This window comes from Lissotriton helveticus, chromosome 3_1, assembly GCF_964261635.1.
Source record: "Lissotriton helveticus chromosome 3_1, aLisHel1.1, whole genome shotgun sequence".
NCBI lineage: Eukaryota > Metazoa > Chordata > Amphibia > Caudata > Salamandridae > Lissotriton > Lissotriton helveticus.
This window is the reverse complement of record NC_136061.1, coordinates 1,811,725,056-1,811,749,601: the sequence shown is the minus strand read 5'-3', so window position 1 is coordinate 1,811,749,601 and position 24,546 is coordinate 1,811,725,056. Positions and strand designations below refer to the sequence as shown.

General features: G+C 44.3%; 1 protein-coding gene across 2 annotated transcripts in view; it reads left to right on the top strand.

The window, feature by feature from the left end:
• The window catches only part of MAN1C1 (mannosidase alpha class 1C member 1), a 261,775-nt gene that overhangs the window by 233,560 nt on the left and 3,669 nt on the right, over positions 1–24,546 (top strand). For both annotated transcript variants that reach the window (XM_078682710.1, XM_078682711.1), the window contains 3 exons: positions 9,108–9,327; positions 12,537–12,709; positions 19,907–20,022. In XM_078682710.1, the coding sequence (XP_078538836.1) occupies positions 9,108–9,327; positions 12,537–12,709; positions 19,907–20,022 (509 nt within the window). The remainder of the gene's footprint in view (positions 1–9,107; positions 9,328–12,536; positions 12,710–19,906; positions 20,023–24,546) is intronic.

Below are 24,546 nucleotides of genomic sequence, written 5' to 3'. Positions count from 1 at the left end.
AGAGGCTTTTCTGGCAGGACCCTGAAGGACAGGAGGAAGATCAGACTTCAGGGCCTGGAAGAAAGAAGACTGAAGGCTCAAGGTGGGTCTGGAGGGGCTTCTACTGCCCATGCTGAGGCCTCTGGGGGGCTCCCCAGGGGCAGGAAGTCCAGCAAACATCCACGGTCTCCGTCTGGGTCAGTTGCTCTGACCACGACGTCGAGAGGAAGGTCCACGGCCAGTTCCCGGTCTCCCCAGGGCTCTGGGTCGAGAAAACGTCGCCCGTCGACGTCGAGGGACTTACACAGGCCGCCGTCGAACCCGTTGTCGATTTCTTCGTCGTCGGCGTCGAGTGGACGGCATCGGAGGACCCGGCGTCGGCGCTCGCCGTCGAGGCGACACCGCCGTTCGCCGTCGAGGGCGAGGACATCGTCGTCGTCGAGGGGATCCTCGTCGTCGAGGCCGCCGTCGAAGAGGGCAAGGTCGCCGTCGAGGCGGAAGAGGTCTCCGGCGCAGAAGAAGTCGACGTCGAGGCGATCGAGGTCGACGTCGAGGCGATCGAAGAGGTCATCGTCGAGGTGGTCGAGGTCGCCGTCGAGGCGTAAGCGCTCGCCGTCGAGGTTTAGAGGATCGTCCATCTGGTCGGGATCGACGTCGAGGCATAGAAGCCGGTCGACGCCGAGGCGTGTGAAACGGTCGACGCCGAAGGGCCGCTCGACGTTGAGGGGACCACGTTCGACGTCTGAACACCGGTCTTCGATGTCAGGGGGTCGTAAGGACAGGCCGAGGATCGTGGGGGGCTCCCCTCAGTCAGGACAGGATGGTGGTTCGCCGGGAACGGCGTACTCAGAGGTGTATACCCCGAAGAAGACTATTACACCTCCTCCTCCTCCTCCTCCTTTGCCTAGAGGTCCTCCTCCGAGGGCTCCAACCCCTCCTCCATTGCCTCCTCTACCTGCTCTTCCGTCAGGACCACAGGCCCCGGTGCCTGGTGCTCCTCCTCCGGTTCCACCGAGATCGGTGTCGATGCCCAGACTTCCGACACCTCCGAAGAAAACGCCTAAGTCGAAGGTTCCTCCTAAGCCCAAGGCGTCTGTCCCGGACCCAGGAGATCGAGGTCACGCTCAGGGAGGAGAGACAGATCTAGGAGTGGACACGGATCCTCCTCGAGATCAAGACATCGCCATAGGAGGCATAGGTCCAGGTCCCGTTCGACCTCTAGGACCCGTTCATATTCGCCTACATTGTCGGATTCACCGGAGACGAGGGTATCTCCGATAGATGACATTGGCACGTTCCAGGAGGTTCTCCTGAGAGGGGCGGCGAAGTTGGGGATCAAGGTGACGGCCCCTACGCCGACAACTTCTGTGATCTTTGAGTCTTTGCACAAGAAGCACCTGTCTCGCCCCCTACTGCCTTTGGTGCCAGGACTGGTTGAGCCTGCGGAACAGCTCTTCCTTACGCCGGCGGTGGTGAAAGCCGCTCCCTCCAGGCTTGTCAAGAAGTACAGGGCTCCAGAGTCGGACCCGGCCTTCCTACGGAAGGACCCAGTGCCTGATTCGGTGATTGTGACGGCGGCTAGGAAACTACATACTACCTCCCCGGCCTCCACTGTGCCTCCGGATAAGGAGAGCCGCTGGATTGACTCGGCTGGACGGAAGGCATGTGGGACGTCTTCCACGACGATGAAGGCCTCCAGCGACTCGGCGTTGTTGGGGCGGTACGACCGTGCACTGTGGGATTCCATGGAACAGTTTGCGGACCTTGTCCCGCGTGACAGGAAAGAGGACTTCATGGAGATCGTCCAGGAAGGGATGCTGGTTTCGAACCAGGCCATCAGCGCCGCGGCGGATATCTCCCTGTTGGCCGCGCATGGATACTGCCACGGTATCAATCCGAGACGCCATGCTTGGCTCCGGCTGACGTCGCTCAAGCCTGAAGCACAGCAGCGAGTGGCAAATCTGCCGTTTTCCGGCGACACCCTCTTCGGGAAACATGCAGATGACGAAATGGCCAGGATGAAGGCCGAGGCTGAAACCCTGACGGCTGTGGGCTTGGAGAAGCCCAAAGATAAGAAACCCTACCGCCAGTTCCAACGACGGTTCGGGTCGCAGGGTAGAGGAAGGGGACAGTCTTCTGGGCAACAGCAGCAGCAGCAACAACAGCAGCAATACAGAAGACCCTTCCAGAAACGTCAGAGGGGTAGAGGTGGACAGCAGTCCTCTACCGCGAACAAGGGCCCGGCTGGGTCACGACCCTGAGCGGTTACTTCCCCTTCGTCCGTTACCCGCTCCGGTGGGGGGAAGCGTTAAATTTTTTCTGGCAAAGTGGAGAAAAATTACTCAGGACAAGTGGGTGCTGAATATTGTTTGCAATGGACACAGTCTTCGGTTCACCAGCCCTCCTCCATCGATTCCTCCGGTCAGCTCGCAGTATCAACTGCGCGAGCTCCAGGTGGAGTCCGACATCCTTTTAAGGAAAAGGGCGATAGAAGCTGTCCCTCTGTCTCAAAGAGGAAAAGGTCTGTACTCTCGGTTCTTTCTGGTCCGCAAAAAGGACAAGAACGAGTTCAGGCCCATTCTGGACTTGCGACAGGCAAACAAATGGATTCGCAGAGAAAAGTTTTGCATGCTATCGTTGCATCAGATTTATCCTCAGCTGCAGCGGGGAGACTGGCTTTGCGCCATAGACCTACAGGATGCGTACTTCCATGTGCCCATTGCACACAAACACAGGAAGTTCCTGCGATTTCAAGTCAGCACCAATCACTATCAGTACAGGGTACTTCCGTTCGGGCTGAAGTCTGCGCCCCGGACGTTCTCGAAGTGCATGGCAGTGGTAGCGGCACACCTGAGGAAGAACAAGGTGTTTGCCTACCCATACCTGGACGATTGGTTGATCAAGGCCTCCTCCTTCTCGGAAGCTCAAGCACACTTCCAGAAGACGTGCGTTCTCTTGAACAAGCTGGGGTTGCACATCAACATGTCCAAGTCTGTTCCGACTCCGGTCCAGTGTATCCAGTACTTGGGAGCCTCCATCGATACGCTGTCGGCAAGTGTGTCTCCTTCGGAAGAGCGACGTTTAATACTCCTTCGGAAGGCTCGGGCTCTCATGTCCACTCCATCCACGACAGTGAGGACGGTGTCTTCTCTGCTGGGATCGATGGCCTCTTGCATCTTCCTGACACCACATGCACGGCTGCACATGAGACCGCTGCAGGAGTGCTTGGAAGATCAGTGGGACCAGAGGAGAGGCTCTTGGGACGACAAGATACGACTGTCTCTGCATGCTCTTCAGTCTCTGAAGTGGTGGTGTTCAGCGGAGAATCTCCTCAGAGGGGTTCCCTTCCACAAGGACATTCCCACTCAGACTATCGTGAGGGATGCTTCTCTCCTGGGATGGGGAGCGCACTCCGGAGATCTGCAGATTCAAGGGACGTGGTCCCCGTCGGAGTCCACGTACCACATCAATTTCCTGGAACTCAGGGCTGTTCACTTGGCGCTGAAGGCCTTTCAACCATCCTTCCGGACCACTTCTCTGCTTGTACAGACGGACAATACGACCACGATGTATTACCTCAACAAGCAGGGGGGCTTGAGATCGCGCACTCTGTCTCAGGAGGCGCAGGCGATCTGGCATTGGCTTCTGGCTCGAGGACTCTCGATAACGGCCACTCATCTGCCAGGTGTGCAGAATGTTCAGGCAGACGAGCTGAGCAGACTGATTCAGGAAAACCACGAATGGGTCATAAACGACGAAGTACTAGGAGAAGTCTTCGCAAGGTGGGGAACTCCAGACGTAGATCTGTTCGCCACCGCCGAAAACAGCAAATGCCGAGACTTCGCCTCCAGGTACTACCAGCCGGGGACGCTGGGGAACGCGTTATGGATCAACTGGTCGAACAGCTTTCTGTACGCTTTTCCACCCAATCCCCTGATTCCGACGGTTCTCATCAAGCTGTCCCAGTCCCGAGCGAGGATGATTCTGATTCCCCGGAATGGCCCAGACAGTGGTGGTTCACGGACCTGCTTCACCGGTCTCTCCTTCCTCACATGAAGCTGCTGTGCAGGCCGGACCTTCTCACGAAGTTCGGGGGCGGATGTTGCACCCCAACCTCTCGTCTTTGAGTTTGGCAGCATGGCTCCTGAAATAGTGCAATATGGCCATTTGAATCTCCCAGAGGATTGTATGGACATATTGAAGGAGGCTAAGCGACCTTCCACTAGGACTTCTTATGCTTACAAGTGGAAGAGGTTTTGCATCTGGTGCAAGTCTAAGAACTATGACCCTACGACATGCAAGGAAGATGTCATCCTTCCATATCTGCTACATCTGGCGCAGTCTGGCCTTAATGTCCATTCCATTAAGGTTCATCTGGCTGCTTTGACTGCCTACAGGAAATGCCCTTCACAGACTTCCTTCTTCCAGATTCCTGTGATCAAGGATTTTCTAGAAGGCTTGAAGAAAGTATTCCCTCCTGTCAGGCTTCCTTCGCCTTCATGGGACTTGAATGTGGTGCTGTCCAGATTGATGAAGGAGCCTTTTGAACCTATTCATAAGGCTTCGTTGCAGCACCTGTCCTGGAAGGCGGCGTTCCTCGTGGCCATTACATCGGCCCGCAGGGTGAGTGAAATTCAGGCGTTGTGTTGCCAAGAACCTTATACTGTATTTCATGCTGCTAAGGTTGTTATGCGTACTCACCCTAAGTTTCTTCCCAAGGTTGTTTCTGATTTTCATATCAACCAGACTATATCTTTACCTACGTTCTTTCAGAATCCTTCATCTCCAGCGGAAAGGTCTTTGCATTCCCTGGATGTTAGGAGGGTGCTGAAATTTTATTTGGATAAAACCTGTGACATTCGTAGGTCAGACCAATTGTTCATCAATTATGGATCTGTCAGGACGGGTCTTGCGACCTCTAAGCAGTCTATCTCTAGGTGGATTGTGTCCTGCATACAGCTGTGTTACCAGAAAGCTAATAAGACCTTAGGAGGTAAGCCTAAGGCTCATTCCACCAGGGGCAAGGCTGCCACGACAGCATTGCTCCGTAATGTTCCGATTGCAGAAACTAGCAAGGCGGCCACTTGGAAGTCGGTTCATACCTTTGCTAAGCATTACTGCCTGGACTCTGATGCTAGGGCAGATGCTCAGGTTGGTCAGGCTTCACTGCGAAATCTGTTCGCACAATAGTGGTGTTGATTCTCTTTTCTCCACCGCTTTGGTGTGGGGATGGGCTTGCCATTCTATTCACTAGATTATGACTATACACAGAGATCCCCTACTACAGAAGGAGTAGTTTCTGTCCTGTAACTCCAGTTCTGTAGTAGGGGTATCTCTGTTATAGTCATAAGCGCCCTCCCTCCTCCCCGGTGGAGAGAGACATATTCCTTTACGGAATGCTACAGGTCTGGCGTGTTACGCCTTCAAAAAGAACTGAAAGTAAGTTGGACCTGCTATGCATTCTGGGATACTGGGAGAAGGTTCTGGAAGATTCTCTTAAAGGCACAGTATCCTGTTTTGAGCCACATAATGGCAGCCTATGGGGCTTGTCTGTCCAGGTTCTTCTCTCTATCATTCCTGAGGGAGTTTTGCTGTTAAAGCAATGGAAATCTGTACAGGCTTTTGCTGTTTTGTGGATTTTATGCTGGAATTTCTAGTTGAAGTACTGGACAGTGTAGCCTTTTAGGCTGCATTATCTGTCTTTAAATTCTCTCTTAAGTGTCTATGCATTTCTGCATTTTTTGACACTGTAAGAGATTATTTTTGATTGCTCCGGGGTCCACGCACATGGGCGGGACTATTCACTAGATTATGACTATAACAGAGATACCCCTACTACAGAACTGGAGTTACAGGACAGAAACTACTCCTTTCTAAACATAACCGTTTGTTGAGGTGACCAATTAATTTGGATAGCTTTATATTACAATCCTGTCTTCATGTATCCACCCCTACCTATAATATGGTTGGAAAACACTGCTGTTTCCTTTTACTTTACCATTCCCTAATCCACAAGACATTTGCATTTGCGCATCTTCAGCAACTGGCTACCACAAACCCTTGGTTCCATTGCCCCACCGCAACCATGCTTTTCCCCAGTCAATAAAAATTCAACATGGTTGCTCACAACAACAGTAGTTTAATGTAACCCTAAATAATATGTTACAGATTCATTATAATCATAGAATCGTATATTTTCGTGCTGAAATTTTAGGTAATTTAGAAGAGTATGAAATTGGTACCAAACAAGAATTCAGGCAGTAGGCATTAAGTAAGATATGAGGAATATATCCTACCAGACAATCTTCATACACTGCTTTGTATCAGTCATTCAGATAAAATGATCGTCAGAACAGGCCTGTTCTGAGAAATTTCTTGAAACGCGTGTTGTTTAAATTAATACACCAAACAGCTCTGTAATTGACAGCCACGATGTAACAGCTATTTACAATAATGAATCAATACAGAAGCATTCTGCCCAGCAAAATCCTTTTACACCTTCAAGAAAACCGAGCAACCATCCACCTGGCTTTTGACAAGCACCAACACATAATTCCAAATGATTACTCACCCACTAATTCAGTAGAATATGTTGACACAATCTATGTCTGAAAGCCATGATACTGCTACCACTCATTTGACAAACTTCAGATCTGGGTTATCATAATTTTTTGTCCGATTTCTTGTCTGGTAAATGCATCGAAGTTCATGCGATGAGCAATCTGGTATCAGCTGCATAAATGTATTCAGCAAAACAGCATCAATGAACGAGGGAAGGCAATGTTCTGCAGAACCGAAAGAATGATGTATGCTTCTAATCACCTTAGATTTGAATAGGGTTGCTGTCAAAGTGCTGATTGCTGTAGTCTTTTATGGTCCTTTGAAAAAAATTGGCCACAATGTTCTATCCAATCAGATCATTGTGGTATAGGTAAACGGATATTTAGATGGATCTGTTCATTTCTCACTCGCAAAATTGAACCCACTAGAATGACTCTACTACCAGTCTGATAGGAATGTAATCAACTGCACGGGTCTGTAAGTGTTGATTCTGTCCACCTTATGTTTTTTAGTCACTGCTGAATTGGCTTAGTGGACCTCATACACAGCTATGACTATTTTACAAAATACTGTTCTTATTGCTTTTAATTTGTCCCAAGATTCAACAACATGCTGTAGTTTTATGCTATACATGTCAAACATCTTTCTCTCAATGTGTCAGAATATGTTGAAATTAAACCTTGAAATCATGGAAATTCTTCTGTTAGTTAAAGAACCAATTTTTTCTTGCACCATGCGGCCATGCCATGTGGGCCATTTCAATAAAACCTTGCCCAGGAAGAGTATTGGCAATGACAAGAGCCCATATTGACAAGTTGTCATTCTTTTATTCACAAATCTCTGCAGTACCTCTGATACCAGAAACCCTGAGGCACCTGAAACCACCCAACCCTGGTTTAGCTCCTTATCAACACTCCTTGGCAGTCCTGGTTTTAAATATGGCCATTACGGCCATGCTGCCAGCATAAATGTCAGCCTTCTTTATTACTGGATCTATGCCTGCTGACCAAAATATATGGGAACAAACACACTAGCTATGCCCTTTGATATTTGCATTAATGGAAATGCAAGTACATTTGTCATGTACGTTGAAGCTACCACAAAAAGTTGTGCTTTGTTGAATTCCACATTCCCATAGTACACCTCACTTACAGCCACATTATAAATTCAAATGTATTATCAAAGTGCATAGTTGATTAAAACCATTACACCAGCAAACGTCAAAAAATAGCACAAAAATTACAATTGTGCAAAATGTCCATGATCAGCTGCATAATAGTTACTCATTCGTTTAAATTTATACACCCTAAAAAGCATTTTTAAAATACTTCAAAGTATAATCTTGGACATTAAATATATCACAATTCAAAATTCAATGGGGTAATTGGTCCAGGATTGGCTCGATACCAAGGCGTTAGACGCATAAGCTTGAATTTAAGATGGAGTGAAAATCACAGGTCAAAATATGTTTGTAGCATTGAAGAGTCGTAGGAATTAATACTTTGCCAGGCATGAGCACACTTCTCCAGGTTTGATCTGTCTTCATGCATGGTAAGAAGTCTGGTAGATCTGTTAAGGATTTTTTTAAACACTGCAGATGATGCTCTATAGGTCAGAGGCTTGCAGTTACTGCAGGACATTTCAAAACCTGCATCTGAAGGTTAATTTTGAGTTTGTCTGCTTTATTTCAAGCCAGACGCGTGGTGGCAATGTGTTATCCTCTGCCCGTCTGAATCTGTGGCATTGTTTTAAGAAAGAGCACTTTTGTGGCAATTGATTGTTTGTTAAACCTAACTCGAGGCATAGTTCGGCCTGCGATGTGTAATTTGTGAGTCTATGTACAATCCGGTATGATTTTGTAATTAGCAGGTCTAGCAGCCTTGCCACCTTCTTTCCTATTATTATTTGGCAACCATATTAGATTGAGTGAGCAGCGTTGCCATCATGGCTATCTGAAGAAGAACCAAAATGGGCCTTGGAAAGATTTTGAAAGAGTATGAAAGCCAAAACTTAGAGAGGCGGCTTTGGATTTCATAGTATCCACAACAACATTATACCTTAAAACAGGCACCTAAGGTCTGGAAAGTACAGGCAGGTACATAACTGCAAACTTTTATAGGCCATCATTCAGAAAAGGTTCCTAAACCTTGGCTAATCTGAAACCAAGAAAAATACCCCCACATGTTGTATGGTCACAAACTACACATTTCTATACATTTGCCTCACTGTCTCTCTGAGCCTTCCACTCTGTATTCAATGAAATGTATGTATTCTTGCAAATCTGTGATGTATTTGTACAGGTGTTAGACCACGGTACTCAGTTCAGCCAGTGTATTTCCAACTCTTTGGCAAACATGATGTTTATACAAAAATAACATAACTGCTGCATTGACTGCCCCTCAATTTTTAAATACCCAATGTTTCAGAGACTATGTGAGTAGCTGTAAGTGCAACCTCAAACTAAGCTGTTGCAAAAGTGACAATTTCCCTGATGATATTTGTGTGTTTATGAATTTTAATTAGACATTGTCTAAAACATGAATAAATATGTATATATTTAATTACAGGCAATAGAAGCACATCTTGTTAAAAGGTCAGTTGGAGGATTAACCTACATTGCAGAATGGAGAGGTGGACTTTTAGACCACAAGATGGGACATCTTGCATGCTTCTCTGGAGGCATGATTGCTTTGGGAGCAGCAGATGCAAGAGAGGATAAAAAGAAGTATTATATGGACCTGGCAGCACAAATCACTCACACGTGTCACGAATCGTACTCCCGGTCAGGTACATGTAAGAAATCATGCACAGTATGATTTAAGTGATGGCTTTTGATGTACGAGTTTAAAATGTCATAAGAACTTGTTAGGCATGAACTTCATAATTTGCGGTGCTGTTGCTGTAATTTCTGTGGATCTTAATGCTACTGTTCACTGTAGGATCATTTTAAACCATCCATTAATTTATGTGTGACCTGTTATAAATCATGACCATCATTTCAGATCTGTAGTCAGATCAATTTATTAAATTCTAATAGCATGTTTCTTACACAGAGTTAATTATTACATCTCAGTTACACATTTCATCCTTTTCATATTTCACAATCGACTCCTAGAGGACATACAATAAGGACTTCTCATTCAGTCTCTTCTTATCTTCTTTCTTAGTCCTGGAGGTGACTACTCAAATGCTACATCTTCAGACTATATAAAAAAATCTACCATCTTATTTGGAAATTTGATTGATGCTATCTTTCATTTCAGTAACGTTCTTTATGCTTAAAGCAAAATCATAGAGGTAGGGACTGAAGTGCATTTCACAAATTCGAGTCTTTTGGTTCCATACAAACCCAAAGCAAAAACAAATCCATTCTTATTATTTTCCAAGACATTCAACTAAAGGAACTTGCTTGATGGCAACTTAAAATACTTACACAGTAGCCACCTATATTGGATCTTCCTACCTTGTATTTTCCAATTTATGTTCACAGAGACACAGTTGAGGTAGAAAACTCTCCAAATTTCAATTTTTGTTGAAAATGAAATGAATTGGAATTTATTAGGACCACCAATGTAAACAATTCCTTTAAACTATGAGAAATTATGGTTATTGGCTGGCTCTTGGGCCAAGTATATATGACTGTTTGGCCAGTTCATCAGCAGTACTACGTGGTGGAAATTAGGAATTCCGAATGATTGATTTAGTTTCTGACATTGCACTTAATTTGTTGTGATTAGTTTGATTAGTGGTTATGATGAAAGGATCGTGTCATCATTGTAAATTGTAACAATGAAAAAGAAATATCTGTCCTGGCTTGCAAAGATCACCTATTGGTTCCTACAAATGCAACAACCCTTGTTCAGTGGAAATAATCTAGGCTATGAGGATCAATTGTTGTCCAGAAGAAGAGATCCTCTCTGAGGGTGGACAGTCTACTGATGGGTGCTTAGTGGCGTCAGAAAGTGTCATGGGAACTCTGGTGGGGAAAAAGTGAAAAACTGTAGATACATTCTACTGGAAGACAGATTAGATCAGACATTCCAAGAAATTATTAATAAATATGAAACAAATAATTAACATTGCATTAGTCAATATTAATGGAATGAATAATAGGGGCAGTTTGAATGTTGTGCTACAATGGAATTTCTACTGAAAGTGAAGTTGGAATCTTAATGCTTCAAGAGGCTCAATAAAGGAATTAACATTATTAAAAAAAAAGAATTTATATGATTTAGGAAATCTTCAAGTCTCAATCTCATACTGCTGATCAGTAGGCTCATAATGCTACTTTAGTCCAAACTGGGGACTGAAACTGAAATTTTAGATACTAATAACATGGAAAAATGGCTGCTCATTTAGGTATTCCAAGTCTCAACAGCATAGCAATTTTAACCTTTTTTATAGGTAGCACCAGAGGATAATAGATAGAAAATCCATCTCTCCTTTTCAATTTAATATTATCATTGGTCTTTCAATTCCCTCCCACATATGCGAATTTAATGCTGAATTGGTCCCCAAGAATAAATATACTAGCTGGAAGGGAACAAATGCACAAAAAAACCTGCTCCTGTAAAGCTGTGTAGATATGATTGATGCAGATGGGATGGACCTACATCCCCTATGCAATTCACACTGCTCTGGGTCTCAGTGCATCTTAGCCCACCAGGCCAAGTCTTACCCTGGCTGATGGCTGCTCATCACTCCTCTTTCGCTCCTGATTCCTCCAATGCAGCAGTTCAGAGTGGCGCAGGCTCTTGCAGATCACAACACCATCCCCACACCATTTCAGAACTCTGGATCGAACAGCTGGCTGGGGGTGGGATCGGGGGAGTCCAGATATATGCTGGGGTTCAGAAACTGTCTGTCCAGATGTCTGTGGCCCGTGGCATGCCCAACACTGAACCACAATGCAGTTGGTGGGTCAGTCCTCTGTCGCCCAGGTTGGTTTAATCCTCCACCATGTCTAAAGCAGACACCTTCCAGCTGGTGCCCCAATGTGTTCTGCTTCTCCCAACTGAGCTGCTGGGATACCTCTGCTCACACTTCCTTCAGACCTCACTGGTGTTTTGGGGTGGCAGGTAATGCCTTTGCTTTTCTCACCCTCGGGCAATGATATGAGGTGTAGGTTGTTCCTATTGGAGCATGTCCACAGGGTGGATCAGCTACTGTGATGTTAGGGCTGCAGAGATTAGGATGATGAAGGATTATGAGATAGGAATGTAGGCCAGCCTAGGAACACACTATGCTGCGACCAGATCCATTAGCTGTTAGCCACACACCCTTCATTTAGTGTTGAATATAAATTATAGTATTTTACTGTTCACATCGCCAACTTGTACTATCCCAAGGGAATTCACACTGGTCTTATTTACATTGAAAACAGTGTCCACCACTATAACATGAATTCCAGAGGCTACATAAATGATGTTAAAATGGTAATGTGCTGAATCCGTAGCCAACAAATAGTTGTTAAAGGTTAATGTTCTGGATTATAAGTCACCAAATTGTTCATGAAGGCTGAGCCATTACATACAATTCATTAATTAGCAAGTCATTCACTGAAAATGACACTACCCTACCTTTTGCACCAACATCTCCATTTTTGATAATCTTAATTTGCAGTTGAAAATAACCTTCCGTAGCTGCCCTGCAGCAGGTTTCTTTTACTTAACTAAAAGAGTTGCTTAATCCACATGTTATTTAATCAGTTTGCATCGTTAAGATTTTATCATATGAAAGTTTGTTGAGATCATGTGCACTATTCAAGAGTTTTGAAATATGCATACATGCCCAAAGGTAAATATGAAACGTACTAGCCAAAATATTTGACTTTCTTTTTAATAGAGTTGACATCTAATGTGGATGAGCTTTATATAGCATTTTTATGAAGCTCTTTAAGTGTGTAACAGTATGTCATGGCAGTCCGTAAAATTATTGTTCATGCTTTTTGGGGATTAAAGTATGGTCTTAGCATGTTGTTTTAAATATTATTTTAGAGACCAAGCTGGGACCAGAAGCCTTCCGGTTTGACTTTGGAAGTGAAGCTATGGCTACCAGATTGAGTGAGCGGTATTACATTTTGCGACCTGAAGTAGTAGAAAGCTACATGTATTTGTGGAGATTTACACATGACCCCAAGTACAGGCAGTGGGGCTGGGACGTTGTTAAGGTACTGAATACATATGATCTCTTTTTAATTCTCAATATATTTCTATTTAATAAATACATTGTACGGGGGGCATTGCTGCCTTGAACATGCAGGATATTTGTTTGACATAAAAAGTTCATTGTTTATTGCTTAGAATAACAAAAGATGAATCGGTGATTGAAGTCCTTTCATCGATTTGCAAGAGGCAGTGGTCTTCAAGTGGCGAACATATCCACACAGCACAACAAAAGAAAACAAAGTAAATTAGGAATAAAAAAACAACAAGTCAAAACCTTCTCCATTTCAGTTGACATAAGGTCACTAAACTAGGCTATTATGGCTACAATTCCTTCAAATAGAAGAAATATTCTCCTCTGTTGCTGAGTCACAGAGCAGGACTCTGATGAGTTCAGGGGCATAGCATCCTCAAACAGTTATAGAATGCTGAAGCTTTTGTATTTTCCTTAAATGTATATCTTTCTCTCTCTCCCTCTCTCTATTACCTACTTGCGGTCACCAGAGGGTAGTTATAGTTAGGACCTAGTTTCCATAGGAAAAGCATTTTTTGATTTGCTTATATCTTTAGTGCCGGTTGACAAATGTTCTAAAAAAAAATGTAATGCTCACTTCAGCTGCTATCTGGAAAGTTTGGGAGTGATCTGTGAAGCAGGAGCTGAGAAAAATGGGTGGGAGTCACAAAATACGTTTTGCTCATGTTAATTACACTACGGTTTTTGAAGAGGACTACAGCCTAAACCACTGATTGGAATAACACCAAATTTGACAGATAGCTAGTTCTTGGTCCAGAGTAGTGCATTCGGTAGTTTGGTATAAAGCCGTTCAGTAGTTTTAGAGAGATTAACGAAAATCTAAATTTGTATATCTGGGGGTGCAGATCCTCCGCAGACCTGACAGTCGCCGTGCTGAAATCTGATTGGCTACCAACCCTTCAACCAGGAAGTGTTGGCAGCCATTTTGGGACTCAGCTTCAGCTGTGTCCCACAAACAAATGTAAAATAAAGAAAAGGGGGCAGGGTTGGAACACCCTGACCCTCTAGGTGTCGTGGTGGACCCCACTGCTGATTAAATATTTTTTTTTACAATGTTGCCACGAATTTGAGGGTGTTTCTGCAAATTCACGGCAAAATTGAAAAACAAAAATCAAAGTGCGGTCTCCTGCGCTTGTTTTTTAATCAAGCCCCAGGGTGGGCCAGGCCTGAGGGTATGCGGGCATTAAAAAAAAAAAAGGAGGGGGCACACCGGCCCCCTCCTAGGGTCTTACTTGCCTCGGGGACCACCACCTCCCTGGGGCTTTATTATTATAATAGAGGGGGGCCACACAGACCCCCCCTCCATGAACTCAAGTGAGCCCTGGGGACCACCACCTCCCCAGGGCATTATTATTATTAAAGAGTGAGCTGTACTGACCCTCCTCTTCATGGGGCTGCTCGATGCCCTGGGGATCACCACTTTTCCAGATGGTTAGATGGGTGCCATGTGGACCCCCTGGGCCCCGGGCAGCACCACATCTTCTGAGCCTATGAAATTGCTAAAAGTGGGCCCCCGCCCCGGGTATACAGACCCTTCCGCAGCCAATAATGGCCCTGGGGCACGCCACCCCCCCTGGGCCGGTTCCTGCCATGTCCCAGGGAGGCCACCCTCGGGATCTAGCTGTTTGTTCTGACTTAATGGGAGCTTGACAGCATGTCAGAGCAAACACGAACTCCGCTCTCAGAAAGCAAGAGCTGTGAAACCGTCCCCAGTTTCTAAGAGTGGAGTTTATAACTGTTTCCATGCCCACTGTTAAGAGGCAGGAAAACAGATTAAAGGGTCCTCTCACAGACAGGGAGCTACATGTTTAGCAGCTCCCTAACTGTGAGAGCAATGCCGGTTCCCTCAGATGGGAAGCCTGCTAGAACCGCTGTGCCTTGAGGCTTCCCCTGCAGTCCAGGGGGAAAAGTAAGCAGAAGGGTCAAAATAAGGGTTAGAAAAGAGCAGAAGGAGGCAGAATAAAGGTCAGAAATGAGCAGAAAAGGCAAAATAAAGATGAAAAATGAGCAGCAACAGGCAGAATAAAGGTCAGCAACTAGCAGAAAGAGAATCACTGACACGCCCACTCATACCCCACATAATCTCTCGTACACTCACTTACACTCTCACATAACCCTTCACATACACCTTCATAGACCCATACCAGTACTAACATAACCAATCATTGCCACTCATACACCCACTAACTCACCCATAGAGCCACTAATGCACCCACTCACCCACCAATACAGCCACTCACACATCCACTCAAACAGACACACAGACACTTACAAACCCACTTATGTACCCTTGCACAAATATGTTTTTTTGGCCCTCTAGACTTTCACTGGAGATTTTGACAACTCCTGCAAGAGTCCCATAGGAACCAGCGCAGCCCTCTGGTGCACCGGTGGGACTCTTATGGGAGCTAAGGTGGACAACTGTACTTCTGTAGGAGTCCTGCAAGAGTGAAAACAAAGACATTAAAAAAAGAAGAATGTGTGGTGGATCCAAGTAAGTGATTGCCCATTAATGTGGATTTGACCACCTATGGGTGTGGACACAGGGCCGAAGGCCATGCATGGCTGCGTTAACGGCAGATGTATTTTAATATGATATTACTTTACATTTTTTTTAAAACATAGAAAGTTACTGAACAAACAAGCTACACAACGTTTGGCAGCATAATTTTACTAGTTAAAGACGGGTGGCTGTTTTTTTGCAGTAGCGAAGAATATAGACAATACTGGATAAAATGAGTACATCGATCATGGGAATTATAAACCTCCCTTCAAGGAATGGTAAAATTAATTTTGTTTGGGTTAGCAACTAGGGTGGCAAGATCCAGACTAGAGCCAATATGAATGCCCAGAGTGATAACCATATTTGTAGAGGTCAGCAGAGGTCCCATGACTGAAGGCCAATTGAGTTCTTCTATCCTAGTTCTTGGAGAGATTAGTAAAACACCTGTTTTATTAGAAATTGGTTTTGAGACCATCCAATGCAAGAAAATCATAGTGACATCATTTCTAAAACACAGTAGGCCTTGATCATTGTAATCAGCAGAACTATAAGTATATTGTCCTTCACTTAAATAATGGGTCAACATCTGGCACACTGCCTGTCACTCTTGTTGGAATTAGCAGGTTTTCTGGATTGTTCGCAGGTGGGTTTTCATCCTAGCCATGATAAAGTCAGCCGTATTGGCCATGTTTGATGAGCTGAGATACACACGAGATCATGGCATTCATGCAGATCTCCTTCTCCTTGACCACCTCCTTTGACAAAATGGACAATGCCATCCTGGCCAATCATGTCGCAGTTGAAGCAGTTCTATCCCAGCTCTGCAATGGTTTATGTTTTTTCTGACAGACAGTCCAGACAGTAGTTTTACCACCATTTGCCTACAAGGAATTATCCGTCGTTTGGGGGGTGCCGCAAGGCTTTGAGCTTTCACCTATTTCATTCAATATCTATTTGCAGTCAAAGGGAGGTCTGCTTAGGCCCTTTAGATTGCATGGCACTAGACAAATAACCTTAGTTCTTACTTACTAATATCTGGCAATCATATGCCCAGTAACATTACTTGCCTCAGAGATGGTTTGCTCTCTGTCTCAAATTGGATGGCACACAGTCTCCTAAAACTCAGTGGCAACAAGCCAGAAATCCTGCTGATTGGAGGTGAGCAGTTGGTCAGGAGACTTTATGGCCATCTTAGATGGGCAACTGCCCACAGCACCAAACGCGGTAAAAAACCCTGGTGTTTAGTATGACCAGGACCTTGTGCTCTAGAACCAGGTTTAGTGTTGTAGTCGAACTGTATCTCCTCTTTAAAGGCTGTAAGAAATGTTCTCACATTCATCCCATATGAACCTTGTCCATTGGTAGTCTGTGCCCTCGTTCTGTCTTGGCCAGATTATGCTAATCACATTTGCCTAGGCCAGCCTATGTTCCAGCAGACAACTCTAGCAAATGAGGCTAAGTGTTGGTCTATGTAAATGTGAGCACATCGTGCAGGATGCTGCATTGGTTGCCAGTCTCTCAAATAATTCATTTAAAGGAAAATAAGCAGTTTTTACAAGTCTCTTTACTGTCCTGGAACCAACATTGTGTCCATCATTATCACTTCTTAGGTCACTTCTTATCCTTAAGCTCAGGCTCACTTGTTCCTGCATTTTAAGAGATACCTGTGTGGGGAAAAAACCTTCCGAATTCAGGTTCAAAACTCTGGAAAAAGCTTCCACTCTCCATAAACTTGACCAATGACTTTGACACTTTCAGGAAAACACGAACAATCTAACTATTCTGCTAAATCATCTACTTCCATGTTACTCTGTCTCTCTTGCTGGCTCTGGCTTTTTTGTCCTGTTTTATTTGTATGGTTTCAACTTTAAAATGCCCCTGGGCAATGACCATCCTGTTAAATTAAATACATAAAAACAAAAGAATGATTGTGGGTTTCTAAGCAGGAAAAGGAAACTTCAGATATGAAAATATATTTGCATCAGTGAATTTTAATATTTAAAATGGCCCATTACAAAAAATGAAAACTTAGAGACAGAAATGAGTTGCAGAGGCCAGTTTTCTAAATGGTGCTACTGACTTTCAAAGGAAGACCCATAACAATTACAGAATAAAAACTTTGCTTGGTAGAAGCTGTTAGTGTTTTTTTCTTTAATAAGTCCTATGCATTTTCTCAGCATTAAGTCGTGTTTTGCATCAAGAGTTCCCCTCTTGCTCTATAAGTTAAATCGGTGTATTAGCCTTTCTGTCTTCCCTTCGTAATGTGTTCATAAACTTTGTTCCATTGTATTGAAATGTGATTTGAGACAAAATCTCAATAAAATGCAATTTTAAAAGAAAGATAACATTGCCACAGAACATGATACTTCAAATACCTATAGATGCACAGTCTGCTATGCACTATGTATGCCGAACTATTCAGCCACCAATTTTGCATAGTTTTCTCTGGTTGCACTGCATATTTCCAGTGTGGCCTGGCTACAACTCTCTTGCTTCATTGTTGAATCAAGTGCACATCTCAGTATCTAAAGAGAGTTCTATCATGTATGGACTTTGCTGCCTTCCACTCACAAAAGTCCCAAAAATGTTACTATCCTGCATGGAGCATCCACTTAGGCAGGATCACCGCTAAAAATGGTTATGAGAGTGATGAGCAGATGGCTACTTGCTTGGGCTCTATCCAGCGTTGGGATACAATGGCAGGTGGTTTCACCTCAGAGGTGGGGAAAAGGGAACGTTGGTCAGCCCTGTTATCTTCCAACTGGTTTGTCCAGCTGAGTCCTAGCTTCTTGTCCTCTGGAGAGACTCAGGATTTCTCATTCAAGCTGCACTAAATTGGTTTGTCCAGCTGAGCCCTAGCTTCTTGTCCTCTGGAGAGACTCAGGAATTCTCATTCAAGCTGCAGTAAATTGGTTTGTCCAGCTGAGTCCTAGCTTCTTGTCCTCTGGAGAGACTCAGGATTTCTCATTCAAGCTGCAGTAAATTGGTTTGTCCAGCTAAGCCCTAGCTTCTTGTCCTCTGGAGAGACTCAGGATTTCTCATTCAAGCTGCAGTAAATTGGTTTGTCCAGCTGAGTCCTAGCTTCTTGTCCTCTGGAGAGACTCGGGATTTCTCATTCAAGCTGCAGTAAATTGGTTTGTCCAGCTGAGTCCTAGCTTCTTGTCCTCTGGAGAGACTCAGTATTTCTCATTCAAGCTGCAGTAAATTGGTTTGTCCAGCTGAGCCCTAGCTTCTTGTCCTCTGGAGAGACTCAGGATTTCTCATTCAAGCTGCAGTAAATTGGTTTGTCCAGCTGAGTCCTAGCTTCTTGTCCTCTGGAAAGACTCAGGATTTCTCATTCAAGGTGCAGATAAATTGCTTAAATCATCTCATATCTGCTAAATAACTCCTCGAAGAGTGGCCGCTTTCGTTAAAGTTTCAGATAGTCGCACAACTTTTTTATAACAAATTGAGCATGTCATCTTATCTGGTAATATCAAACATAGTCCCCAATGGACAACAGGAGATTGCAAAATCGGTGCTCATGTCCTGTAAATCATCTAGAAAGTTCACCAGCGAAAGACTCCAAATACCTTAGTGGCTTCATCTTGTACACCCTTGATTGAGATCCCGTGCACATTTTGATCTTAGGATGGAAGGTCTTGAAATGTAGAATAGCCTTAAAAAGAGTATTTGCAAGGTGAAAATGCATTAAAAGTGTTACCTGATTCGTAGAAGTGAACAGTTAGAAAATGTGTTAGCCTTAGTATATGGTAATTGTAGATTCATGCGAACTATTCTGGGTTGTTGTAATTTCACTATTTGTGCCTCTTTTAATGCACCTTGAAGCCGCTTGCAGTGCTGGGCGCTTTGTAAGTAAAATACCAAAACAATGAACTAGTAAAGAGAATTATTCACCACTTAGCGCCCAATTACGAGTTTGGTGGTCCATGGGATGTCCAAACCCATGGTGGTGGTCCCTGGGCCGCCAGACTGGCAGTACATCCGCCATATTACTACTACGATGGTGGGACTGACACAGCACCTCTGCAACTGCTATTTCCATGGTGGTAAGCCCACCATGAAAAGGGTGGCAGTGAGGAAACTACGGGGGCCTACGGGGCACCCGTTGCCTCTGTGCATGGGGATGCGTGCAGGGGGGCACATGGTGTGCACTCTGTCTATATACACCCCCTGGTCCTGCACGGAATGAAATGCACAACATTGTGCATTATGGTCTGTGCAGAGAAGGGCTGCGGGGCTCCCACAGCAGTGCCTTTTTAAGGCTCTATTATGAGTCTTAGAAAGGCATCACCTTGGGACCACTGCCACAGGACTGCGACTTGTATTCCAGTCACAATATGGTGGCTGGGCTGACTACGGGTTTGGCGGTGTTGCAATGGGTGCTGGCGTGAAGGCCCGCTGCAACACCGCCAAACTTGTAATCCGCCCTTAGTACCCCCCTACTGAAAAACAAAATGGCTCAGCAGATATGAACTATTTGGTATCATACATACATAAGCACCCCCCCTTAGCGCCTTGAGACCCTCACGGGTGAGTAGCGCGCTCTACAAATACCCTGATTGATTGATTGATTGATTGATTGACTGATACATCAGCTCTGAACATGCATGATAGGGGTTTTTGCTAAAATTAAACTGATTTCAATGCTTCTTGTTTTTATAGGCACTGGAAAAATATTGTATGGTGGAAACAGGTTTCTCTGGAATCCGAGATGTTTACACTACTACGCCGAACCATGATAATGTTCAACAGAGTTTTTTTCTAGCAGAAACATTAAAGTAAGTGTACATTTCGCAAAATAATGCACTTTGGAATGCCATGCTCTGTCTGTATGACAACCTAGGGTTCAGGGCTTCTTCTCCAAAGGTAAACTGTGCATTCTAAAGCAAAATGGGCCAGTAACATTGTCCAACAACCATTGGCAAAACCTATAAATCTCACCATTGGAAATTATGGACGTTGTTAATGATTTTTAGATATGCTGCGCACTACCCCCAATGCTGAGCAGCATGGGTAGATAAAAAATAGATAATGGTTCATTTTGGAGCTGTGTGTGAACCAGTTCTGCGTCTGCCCACAAAATGATTTGCCCACTTTTTTAGTTTTATTTGCTGATCCAACTCGGCAGCCGCGGTCGGTAGTAGGAGTACCTGCCGGGCGGTGACTTGGGGAGGGGCAGGGTGGGGGGTAGTAAACTATGGATTACGGAGGTTTATAGGTAAGTAAACATATAAATAAATAAAATGAATTTCGTTGCACGCACTGCATCGCATTTGGGGATGCAGTGCACGCAGCGAAATTCATTTTATTTATTTATATGATTACTTACCTGTAAACCTCTATAATCCATAGTTTACTACCCCCCACACTGCCCCTCCCCCTTCAGACATCACCACCCAGCAGATACTCCCACTACCGACCGCGTGTGCAACTCGGATTGACAAATTAAAACATTTAAAAATGCAGAAGATGTTTTGGGGTGGGGGTAGCCACTGGTTGGAAGCAGCAGGGGGCACTAAAGAAACATGGGTACAAAGCAGGTGGAAAGAACCAACACGGCCAGTCAGGGATGCACAACAAAGGGGTCCATAAGCAACATGGAGAATGCTGGTGGTGGGAAAAAACAGGGATGCAGGATGGGAGCAAACACAACATAGATGGGGAAGAGAGCATGCTAGAGAGATAGCTGGAAAACACATGCACTCTTGTAGAGTGATTAGACAAAAAGAAAATGTAGCGCCTGAAAAGCAAGCAGTGTTAGGGCACAGTAATGCATTCAGGCTCCAAAGGAGGGACAAAAACATGAAGAGGAACGAAAGCTAACGAGTAAGAACCAAGCAAATGACAATGACAATGAAGCCAACAAGTATTAAGCCATGGGCGGGCTCTAAGCCCATTGTAAGATAACAATATATCTCACAACAGACAGTAAAGGCGCTGTTTAGTACATAAGACTAAAATATAGATAAGATTTTAAGACATACTTATAGGAACCGTATTATAGAAAGTGCAACGGGGATGCAACTGTCATGTGCGTCCGCTTTGCATGCCCCTGTCGCTTTTTGGTATTTCAGAAGGGGTCGCAGACACTTATGCGGCCCTTCCTTTAATACAGATAGAGCTGGAGCACTTATAGCTCCAGCGCTATTACCATAGGGTGTTCCCTCATTTGCATAGGGGTGTGGTCTATGCAACGGAGGGCAACCATTTGCCTTTGTGCCCGCCCCATATTATAGACTAGGGCACAGAGACAAAGAAGCTGTCAGGAGCGGACTTTCAGTGCGCCCCCTCATGGCAGCTCTTTGTAGGTGGAAAAGGGGTTCTGTGAATCCCCAAACATCCCCTTGCAGGCAGGTGCAGTCACTCTCTGCACCTGCCTGCAAGGGGATCTCTAATACCCATTAAAAGTGCAGGCGGGTTGCCACCTGCACAGTAAAACACCGTGCGGCTGCTTCAAAGCCGCTCTGTATTTCACATGAATGCGCTGCCCCCAGGGCAACATGACTTTACGGCTGTCCTGGGGGCAGCACATTCAATGTAAAACGGCGCACTCTCCTTGTTAGCGCTGAGCGCATCTTTTGCGGCCCCAGATGAACAGTGAGATTGGCCCCAAATCAACACATTGTGAAAACTGACTGAGTTTAAATCATGCTGAACCGCCAGCATTGACTGCAAATAAATAGAGCTGAAAGATGACTTTACAGTGGATTACACTCTAAGGATTTGTTTGAGGATCTTTGACAAATTATGTATTTTAAAACACTCAGGATCCGCACTGATTATTGTTCAAAACAGCTTTACTAGAGAGTGAGGGGTGTCCAGTCCCTCTCACAAGTCTGTTTTTTAAAGGAATTGCACCACACCTGCTTTGATAGGACGTGTATGTCAAAAAGAACGGGTAAAGGGAAGCAGAGGCAGCACAAGCTGCTTTTATATACAGAATTGATACAGCATGGGCAACAACATCGAATGCTGAATTTAGAACTATTGCAGCCCAGAAAAAGCAGTGTAGCCCAGCCCCTGGCACGCTTGCTTTCTCTCTTGTTGACTCCTCTCTTACCCCATCTGTTCAACACAGGCTGAAGCATTGGGGAAAAATCTCACACACAAGGTAAAATACTAGAAGTAGATCTATAAGACACACACAACCCCCAAAGTCAAAACAATAAATCAAAGAAAGTCCTAAAACACAGCAGGGAGGAGTCAGATGTTGGGGGAGGGAAGGGAGGGACGGGGTAGTTATGGTTTACTGTTTTTATTGTGTATCAACCTGCACCTGCCACATGGCACCGATTGTATGCTACACTGCTAAATGTCACAAGGCTGGGCTTCCCCGCCTTAGAATGTATTTTATAAGCTAGACCTAGGAACGCTATACTACCCCTGTTGGAAAACAATACGCTGTCTGTAATGAGAATCATATCAGGTGCTATGTCTTGAAAAAAGTAATAAAATATGTTTAAAAAAAAATAAATAAAAAAATACCACAGCAGGGAGTGCATAAGTAACACCTCTGCAAACTTTTGTAAATACACGGAAGAGGTACAGCATGGGAGATGTGTCCTAGCGAATAGAGGTGGCAATATTGGAACATGGAAAACTAGGTTCGACTCCTGACCTCAGCATAGCAACATGTGTTTCTTGGCAAATCGCTTTATCTCCCTATGGCAAAAAAGAGGAAATATGTATTGTAGCATGGTTCTGCTGTAAAGCACTTGAGTCAGGTTTACCCTGTAAAACAATAACTGTGCAGAACTACATATACACACATGATGGGGTAAAACATGAGAAGTAGAAGTGTGAGCTGCTTGCACACACTTGCATGACATGGCAGCAGCTGTGCAGAATTTACTGGTACAGCAGCTGTGCAGAATTTACTGGTACAGCAGCCATTTAATTGGCACAGGCATACATATAAAAGGAGAAACATTTCCATCAATGACGTAGGGTTCACTAAACTACTAAACCACAGGCCATCTATGATATGGAAAACAGCCACCTTAACTGTTAAAACCCACATGCAGGCGATGAAGTCGCTTTGAAGGACTTTTAAATGTCTGACTCACCATGTGTGATTTATTTAGGGAAGTATCCTTCTGAATTGTGTTATGTGGGCCGAACCACCCACCCAGTCAAATGAAAACATGAAAGTGTTATAAGAATGCTAAATATAAATTATCATCTGCAAGGCATACTCCGGCTCTGCATTTCCACTTTCTAGTTGTTGAAGTATTACAAAACATTCTTGTAGAAGAGCTTAGCAAACATGGCTACTTCCAAAAGAGATTATTGGAAGTACAGACTAGAGTGCCTCAGGGGATTGATGAACTGAAGGATGATTTACATTTTTTCATTTTATAAAACCATGGAGAGTGAGATACAAACTCATTTATTTGATGGTAACTTAGAAGTGAATCACAGGGGTGAATTTTCCCACACACATGCCCCTACTTGTATGAGACGATACTGGGATAATAGCTAGAAATGTAGAGACGTATTACAGTGTGTAAACGATTTATTCTGAAGCGATGTTTAGAAAAAGCATATGTAAGTAAATAAATGAAGAACTGAACCATATTGACATCTACGAATATGTGGTCTTTCACAATTTGGCATTTGTGAAGGATGGTTAGGTGAATCTCTCACCTTCCTTCCAATTACCTTGTCCTTTTTGCAAAACCATCCTAGAATGTTATCATGAGAAGTTTCCTCTAAAAGTGATTGAGCAAAAAAAGGCAGCGATCCACATGTGACCCATTATTTGCTCCTTTAAGTCTGAAATAAAATGTACACTTAACCCAGGGGTGTAATACAGTAAACACTGAAATGAGAAGTATAGCCTTGGTGTAGATGTCGAGATCAGCGAAAGGCATTTGTGTGAAATTCACAAGTTTTAAGCGGATGTAACCAAAAAAAGCTGAAAGAGAGTTTACACAGTGTAGATGTGAATTCTGCTGGTGACCAGGACAACCGATGTAGGTGATATAGGTCAAGGGAGGTAGAGTTAATAGATATAATCTATAGGATGTTTACATTTTAACAAAGATAGTTTGATTCATTTCTTTTATTTTCAGAATGAATATGTGTACAAAATAAGCTATACTTGATCCATTTTTAAAATGTCATAGTATTTGCACATGGAGGCAAGAAGATGAATGTCTTGGATAAATGTTAGGCAGAAATGAAGTTTGAAGAAAGCGTGGTGTTAGGTACAGTATATGTTTCAAAGAATGGCACTAATGTATTGAGTTGGGATGAATAAGGGGTTTGAATATGGTTTTAGATCACAATATTCCCATAAT